This window comes from Pongo abelii, chromosome 15, assembly GCF_028885655.2.
Source record: "Pongo abelii isolate AG06213 chromosome 15, NHGRI_mPonAbe1-v2.0_pri, whole genome shotgun sequence".
Taxonomy (NCBI): Eukaryota; Metazoa; Chordata; class Mammalia; order Primates; family Hominidae; genus Pongo; species Pongo abelii.
Genome location: NC_072000.2, coordinates 79,528,442 through 79,536,705, shown reverse-complemented (window position 1 = coordinate 79,536,705; position 8,264 = coordinate 79,528,442). Strand labels below are relative to the sequence as shown.

The window sequence follows — 8,264 nt, the reverse complement described above, 5'->3', positions numbered from 1 at the left end:
GCCTCTCAAGTAGCTAGGATTACAGGCATGCACCACCACACCAGGCTAATTTTGTATTTTTAGTAAAGACGGGGTTTCTCCATGTTGGTCAGGCTGGTCTCAAACTCCCGACCTCAGGTAATCCGCCTGCCTCGGCCTCCCAAAGGGCTGGGGATTACAGGCATGAGCCACCGCGCCCGGCCTGAAAATTTTTTTTAACCAAGTATCAAGAGGCAGTTCAGCCTGCTGGATACGATAACGAGCAGGAAGATTCTAATGCCGATAACGGAATATCAAGAAAGTTGTTTATTCTAACCATTCTTCAATTTGCTCATCTTTGAAGTAGAATAACCCTCCACGTGATTTTGTGAGAATAAAAAGTTAAAATAGTTTGTACAAAGCTAGGTTCTGTTTGCTTAAAGGGTTCCTTTAAGATCAAAACATCTAAATTTAATATTAGCACAACCAAATTTAAATATTTCCCCTTGTGAGTACCGAAACAGAAAAGATGTATTCCCACAAAAACTGTTACACAGCAGTTTCTCGTCCCCAGAAGCAGTAGAAAATCTTAGCATTCCAATGGAAGGCATGTATTTGTAAAATATTCTAAAATCAGCTCTATAGTTTCCTTGTCCTCTTTGATAAGGGATCAGACAGAGGGTGTGTCCCCCTCCAGCAGCTACCCTTCTTGACAAACTGGTCTCCAATAATACCTTTCAGAAACTTACAAAACTTCCAGAATGAAAAGAGCAGAAGCTTGGTCGCATTCAACTTAAATGCTTTTATTGACAATGTCTTGGAACAATAAGCAAACAATGCTTAAATTTTTCATTCAAATTCACTTTCCACATGTCAAAAGACCTCAAGGTAGAAAAAAATAAAATAAAAATATAAATATCTGAGAATCCATCTTAATAAATAAATTAAAAACACAATAAAACGTTTTCATGGAAAACTGTTAATGTCAGAACATTCAGACCACCCCAACAATGCATGATCAGTAACATTACAATGAACATTGATGTTGAAGAAAAACTACAGTACATGGATATAGCTATTTATTTCTATCTACCAGAAAATAAAGTCATATCTTTTCTTAGTTTAATATTGGTCATTTCTAATCAGAACACACTATTGCCAGGAACACAGTAGTTATTGTTAAAATCAGCTGCAGTAGATACAATTTGAAAATATCCAGCACCAGGTTAATTCCAATAATGAACCCAATAGATTAGTTAATGCTATGAGAAGACTAAGGAGAAAGAGAAAAGAGACACAGACCCAGGCCTGGCTCAACATGCTACTAACTACCAGCTCTCTGAAGTGTCACTGGGAACAATACACACTCCATGCGTTTTGCTACATCTCCGGAAGAGGTAAGGACTTGAGTCCACACATGGATGCTTTCAAGTCCTTGAGGCCCACAGCCTGGTGTGTTTCACGCACAGATAAGGTCCTCCCTAGGTCTACAGGAACCCTCTAGGGAAGACGTGTTTCTCCTCTCTGTAATGCACCAGCTCGGGCAGTGGCACTTGTGGGTGCCGGCTGCCTCCCTTCCCTGCCCGCTCACAGGGCCAGCAGCGTGGGTGAGCTGAGCGAGTCAGAGGAAGGCTCATTGCTGCTGCTGCCCTTGCGGTGGGCAGCTGCGCAGCTGGGGAAGGAGTCAGCCTCGGGGTAGGTGAAGACGAAGGAAGACGTGTAAGCAGTGCAGCTGGGAGTACAGGTGACCACCGGAGTGCACAGGGGCTCCAGCTCTGTGGCCATGGGCCCCATTCCCAGGGAGCCACTGTGCAGAGGCTCCCAGTCTGCTGCATAAAAGGACCCAGATAGGTCCATGTCTGGCACAGAGCGGGCTGTCTCAGAGCCGCTGGGCCTGGATGATGCTGGGAACAGGAAGTCATCAAACGGCTCGGCCTTCAGCTCCATGCTGCTGATGCTCTTGACAGGTTCCACTGAGGGCTTGGGCTCAGGGTCATTGAGGAGAGGCAGGGTGAAGGCCTCCTCAGACTCCGGGGTGGCAACCTCTGGCAGGCCCCCAGTCAGATCAAGGGAAGCCACAGACATCTCTTCTGGGAAGCCCAGGTCATCAGGGATCTTGCAGGCAGGTCGGTGAGCTGCCAGGATGAACTCTAGTTTTTCCTTCTCCTTTAGCAGGTTGGCAATCTCGGTCTGCAAAGCAGACTTCTCATCTTCTAGTTGGTCTGTCTCCTGTATACAGAGGGATAAAGGAAAGCATAAGACACAGTCTTACTCAAGGGCCCTTATGCTCAATCTCCAACTTTCCCCTTGAGTTTTAAAAAGGAGCAACCCACAGAGTCTACCTACCGCTTGGAGTGTATCAGTCAGCTCCCTCCTCCGGTTGCGGCATTTGGCTGCAGCCATCTTATTCCTTTCCCTTCGGATTCTCCTTTTCTCTTCTTCTTCTGGAGATAACTAGAATCATCACAAAAAAAGACCGACATTCAGTAAAAGTGTCTGCCATCACCTCCATTCACCCACCCCAGTAGAACTGGCTCCTGCAGCTTCCCTGCTTCCTGGCACCCCACTGTGAAACCATTTCTGACCTGCAGTTGCAGACTAGGTGTGACTTGCATTTAAAATAAGATCCTCAGCAAGAGAACAAAGAAGAGCCCAGTCTAAAAGCATGCAGTAGGAAACTTAGGGAAGAAACTATGAGAGTACTTCTTAGGGTGAGACTCAGAGTCTGAGTTGGGATGGAATGGGCTTGGAGCCAGGACTCCCAGTTAGGGATGTGCAGCCAGCCCCGTCAGTGGCTTCATCCTCTCTACTGGGCTCCTCCATCTCCAGGGCTGCTTCCCACCCAGCCCCCACATTCCCAGGAAGAGTATGCTAGAGTTCCTCACCTGTTCCACCTTGCCCCTCCTGCCAATGCTCTGCGCTCGGCCTCCTGTCATGGTCTTCACAACGCCAGCCCTGGAGTAAGCCCCAGCGGAGGGGGTGGGGACTCCGAAAGGGTGAGGGGCTCTGGTCTGCGATGGGGCCACGGAGGAGACGAGGGCAGGCTGCACCAGCCACTGCAGGTCCGGACTGGTCGAGATGGCAGTGACCGTGGGAATGAAGTTGGCACTGGAGACGGCCAGGTCCGTGCAGAAGTCCTAGAACAAAACAGAAGGGGAAAGCCGACGTGAGCGAGCAGGTTCCGGACACAGGTGGGGCGAGTTCCCAGTGCCGCATGCAGCAGCGAAGAGAAACGATCCTGCCACGGACGTTTCATCTTAAATGTCCCTCATCCTGGATGAAAGGTCTCCCCCTTTTCCTCCCAGACATTCCGCAGCGCAGTGCCTGTCTCTTCCATCCTGCCGCTGCGTTCCCGTTATCCCTTCAGCATCACTCGCTTGAAAGGGGGTTTGTTATAAATATCCCTGACGTCTGCGCTGACGCAGGCGCCGCTCCGGAGTCTCCAGAATGAACTCGCTTTTTATCAATGAAACTGCCTTACACACCCGCCCGCTGCACCCTCCTCCCTCATCCCTCCTCCCTGCTCCAGGCTGCCGGGGGAGGGGGGATTGCCGCTTTCTGCCACCTCCCCGGAGAAGCCAGGCTCTAGTTAGCGAGTCTGTGCTTGGGACACGTCTGCTCCAGCTAATGTCAGAGATCCGTCCTGGAGTGCAGACCAGAGGTTGCTCAGAACGAACCTGCCTACGGAAGGGGGAACCAATTCTTACTATGGCAAGCGTGCGTGTGCTCAGAGCAAGTCCGGAGCCCCCGAGCCGGCACCGCTCGGGCCACGGCAGCCTCCCTCCAGGCACAAGGGAGCCCCCTACTCATCTACTGGAGCGTCCCGCCCGGTGTGTCCTCCTCCGCGACCCCAAGCCCCCGGCCCCGCGGCGGCGGGAAGCCAGCCTTACCTGCGCGTTGACAGGCGAGCCCATGCTGGAGAAGGAGTCGGCGGGTGAGTGGTAGTAGGAGAGGCTATCCCCGGCCGGGGACGCGCTGCTGCAGCGGGAGGATGACGCCTCGTAGTCTGCGTTGAAGCCCGAGAACATCATCTTGGCGGTTAGGCAAAGCCGGGCGAGGGGCCGAGGGGCGGAGACAGGTGGGCGCTGTGGAGCAGAGCTGGGTAGGAGCGCGGTCACTGCTCGTTCGCTGCGCCGCGGCCGCCGACTCAGTCTCGGCTTCTCGGATGCTCGCTGCAGATGCGGTTGGAGTACGAGGCGCCGCAGCCACTGCTTTTATAACAAGCGTTTTATGAATGAGTGTAAACGTCACGGGCTCAACCACGGTGGCGCCAGAGGGGTGGCGCGCCGGCCTGGGCGCTTCTGCGGTCGCCTGGCTGCGTCCCCAGCGCTCGCAGCTCCCTGCCCCCGCCTTGGCGCGTGTCCTAATCTCGTGAGCATTTCGCAGTTCCTGTCTCAGCGGTCTCGTGGGCCCCCCAAGATGAGGGGTTTCGGGGATGCCTCCCCCCAGGACTACAGGGAAAGGCCGTGGAAACCTGCTGACGCAGATGTCCTAATATGGACATCCTGTGTAAGGGGGGAGGGATTGACGGGAACTGCTCGCGGGCTGCAGCCAACACCGAGGGTGCAGCGCGGGGGGAGGCGGGGGCCGCGGCCGGGGGAGGGGAGGCGGGAACGGCGCAGAATGCGAGAGAACATTCGCACCTGGTTCAATGCGGACCCTTGTTCCCGAGGTCGGGGGGGATGGGACAGAGAGCGCCTTTTTACCCTTGTGCGGAAACTGAAGACAGTTCTGAGGCTCAGGGATAAAAGAAACGGCCTCGAGTACACAACCCCGAGGACTTAATCCTCGGCTCCCGAAGGAATGCGCCCCTACCCGCATCACCAATTCTGGCCCTAATTCAGTGCAAAACGTGGAAGCAGACCCTCATCCCCTCGCCTCCAGCCCCCGGGCTCGAGCAATACTAGCACTGTTCCTGCGTTTGGAAGCAGAAAGTGGAGGATCCAAAATAAGAGAATACGATAACCTACTTTACGATACTGGGTACTTTATTTATTTATTTATTTAAAGAAGACAGCGCATTTATTTATTTATTTTTCTCGGTCATGTGTGGGAATATTAAGGAAACTGTCAAATCCCTGAGACACCAGCAGATAAACAACTGTGCAAAACCTACGTGCGAAGACATTTGAATGGGGTATCTGCCCGGTTCTGAGCTGGGCCCCAGGGGTAGGGAGTGCGAGGTGTGGTTATGTGGGCAGGGTGGTCAGTTCGGGATGACAAGGCGGGGTGTGCTTCCTGCGGGGAACTCAAATCTGCGCTGGGGGGCTGGTTCGGTCCCGCCAGGAAGCTGTGCTTACGGGAGCCCGCAGCGGGTGATTTTCCAGCGCGGACTTGGAGGGGGGAGGACGGGGGCTGGAAGGACAGTGGCCAGCTGCGCCTAGGCGGAATACCTCGACTGCTGGGACCCCAGGCGCGGCTCCACGTCCTGGAACACTGGGCTTTGGGGAGGCAAGGTGCTCCAGAGTGTGCCACGCCCCCCAGTCTCCTGCCCTGCTGCGTAGGACAGCCGGGGTCACGCTGCCCGGGCTCAGCCCCAGCGCGCTGGCCACCTCCAGGGCGCGAAGACGCATGTCCCCGCACAGCCCCGGTCTTCCCTTCCCCACTCTTCGGGCCCAGGGGTCGGGGCCCGCGGTGGGCACCTGGAGAGGGGCGAGGCAGGATGAGGCCGGCGGGCGGATAGATCGGGGCGCGCGGGGAGCCGGACCGCAGACCTGCCTCCAGCCGCCGCGCCCGGGAGCCAGGAGATCCTGCTATAGATAGTAACAGGGAAGCGGCTGTTTACAGCAACACAGCGCCGCCAGGGCCGTCTCCAGGCAACGCCGCACGGCCGGGCGCGCCGCCGGCCTGGCGAGGCCGCCCTCCCTCCCAGCTCCCCTGGGCCGCGGCCTCCCCGGCCCGGCTGCGGCCGCTCCCGTCGCCTGACATCATCCGCTGGGTCCGGGGGCTGAGCGGCCCGCGCGAGGCTGTGCGCTAACCTCCATTCTTAGAGATCCAACCCGGCAGGAGCGGGGAGGGCAGGAGGCGGGGATTCGTGGAACTGGGCCACTTGCTATTTTTGCATTCCCTGTCACAGGCAGAGGTGAAAACAGAATTTCATCATTGTATGTCATTGGTTTATGTTGGTGGGAATTTAGGCGCTTTTTTTTCTCACTCATAAAAAGGGAGGGAAACGGAAAAATACACATAATACGTAAACACAGATTCCTTGGAGCTGCTCTGAATCCTAAAGCAATTCTGCGGCCTTCGGTACTTCTAATTCTATCCTTGATTACAGAAAGAAAGAGGGGGACGGGAGGGAAAGGGGTTATGAAGTCAAATACATCTCTCTTATTATTAATATTAGCTTCAGACAAAATAGGTCAAGCTTTGAATTCCTGAGTCTGGCCACGACTGCCATTCACAACTAGATCTCAGGTTACTTAAGAGACAACCTGACTGGGTGCGGTGGCTCACTCCTGTAATTCCTGCACTTTGGGAGCCCGAGGTGGGTGGATCACTTGAGGCCAGGAGTTCGAGACCAGCTTGGCCATCATGGTGAAACTCTGTCTCTGCTAAAAATACAAGACAGCCGGGTGTGGTGGCCCACGCCTGTAGTCCCAGCTACTCAGGAGGCTGAGGCAGGAGAATTGCTTGAACCCAGGAGGCAGAGGTTCCAGTGAGCCGAGATCATAACACCGCACTCCAGCCTGGGCAACAGAGCAAGACTCTGTCTCAAAAAGAAAAGAAAAGAAAACCTAGAATGATTTGATTTACTTCCCTTTCAGGTCTAAAGCATCTCGGCCAATACCTAAAAGATGTGTCAAGATTTTATATCCAGGATTTATCTCAAATACAGTTATCCTGCCTTTGCCAATAAAAAAAAAAAGAAGAAGGGTCTTTCAGTGAGCCTATTTCCTCCAGATAGCTTAACTCTTTCCTTTCTGGCACTATTATGACCAGAGTTGGAGACTTAATAAATCCATCCTCTGGAAAGGACAAACCATGTGTCCATTTATTGTTTTATTTATTTAACAAAAAACTATTGACTGGGCTGGAGGCTGGTGCTCACTGTAATGAAGTGGGTAGACCTGTCCCGACCCTCAGAGAGATTCCAGTCTCATAGGAAGACCAACAAGTCAATAGAGCTTACAGGGCAGCAGTAAGTGGTTTGATAGAGGTAAGAAAGGGGTGCCAGGCAACACAGAAGAAGGCTTGGAAACAGGTCCCAGAGGAGGTGACTGCAATACAGAGATGGGGCTCAGATCCTGTGTCCTCTGGATAATGGAATGATAAAGATTGAGTGAGGCCAGGGCATCATCCAGGCAAAGCAAGTGCTCAACCAGAAGCCACAGTATAAGCCAATACAATCTCAGACTCCCTCTCCTGCCCCACTAACATCCGAACCTGTGATCATTCTAACATATTCTCACATCTCAATCTGCTCATGGTATCCATTTCAGGACTGCAAAATCACATTCTAAAAAGTGGAGCTCACACAAGGTAACCTAAAAATGAAGACAAATCAGAATAAACATATGAAATTATTTTTGCCATTTGCAGATCCGCAGGTCAGGGTGACTTTGAGACAGGTGTTTGTGTGCCTCCATGAGCACGGCGCTGCCTTCCAACAGGGCAAGGATTTCATGTTCTGGACAAGTCTGAGCATATAAAACCTAAATGTGTGTAGTTCGTGATTATCTATGTGCTGAGTTCATCCTATCTGGGGATCCAAAAGTGAAAAGGAGGGTAGAATTCCACATCTGAATTTTGACCCAAATTGAAAAAAAATTCACTTTTCCTCCTCAGTGTTTCCTTATCTGATAGACTTTTCCTATTTTGCACTCTCCCGGTGGCACATGAAGGAGACCTGACCCACACTTTTGAAGTCAATGCACATTGTTTAGCCTGGTGTTATTGCAACATTAAGAGAAAGGCTGCTGTCTGTAACGCCTACGTAAATGCTGCCGCACACAGCCCATCCCCAGCATGCAGAAGTAGTTGTTTATTTGGGGAAGTGTGGTCTAGTGGTGAAGGGTTGTGGTCAAAGCATGCGACCAGAAGTCAGGAAGATGCATATACCGAAATCAACTTAGACTTGTTTGGTAACTTTTCGCCTTTGTCTTTTTCATGTGCTGATATTCACTTAGGATCTAGCACAGTGCCTGGCACATAGTAGGTGTTCAATAAATATCCCTTTTTCTTTTTCTTTTCTTTTTTTTTTTTTGAGACAGCGTCTCACTCTGTTACCCAGACTGGAGTGCAGTGGTCTGATTTATAGTTCACTGCAGCCTTGAACTCCTAGGCTCAGTGCCCCACCTCAGCCT

At 52.3% G+C, this 8,264-nt stretch overlaps 1 protein-coding gene across 1 annotated transcript; it reads right to left on the bottom strand.

Annotated features, from left to right (window-relative positions):
• Window positions 1-740: 740 nt before the first annotated feature.
• FOS (Fos proto-oncogene, AP-1 transcription factor subunit) lies at window positions 741-5,692 on the bottom strand. Its single transcript, XM_002824950.6, has 4 exons — window positions 3,849-5,692; window positions 2,844-3,095; window positions 2,305-2,412; window positions 741-2,187 (listed from the first exon to the last, which is right to left on the bottom strand). The coding sequence occupies exons 1-4, from the start codon at window positions 3,987-3,989 to the stop codon at window positions 1,546-1,548; spliced, it is 1,143 nt and encodes a 380-aa protein (XP_002824996.1). The 5' UTR covers window positions 3,990-5,692; the 3' UTR covers window positions 741-1,545.
• Between the last annotated feature and the right edge of the window lie 2,572 nt (window positions 5,693-8,264).

What these genes read in the sequence shown, in the direction of transcription:
- FOS (XM_002824950.6), bottom strand. Translation starts at nt 3,989, where the DNA reads ATGATGTTCTCGGGCTTCAACGCAGACTACGAGGCGTCATCCTCCCGC. An exon ending in GGAGGGGCAAGGTGGAACAG is followed by an intron (nt 2,413 to 2,843) that starts GTGAGGAACTCT and finishes TGATGATTCTAG; the next exon opens with TTATCTCCAGAAGAAGAAGA. An exon ending in TGACTGATACACTCCAAGCG is followed by an intron (nt 2,188 to 2,304) that starts GTAGGTAGACTC and finishes CTCTGTATACAG; the next exon opens with GAGACAGACCAACTAGAAGA.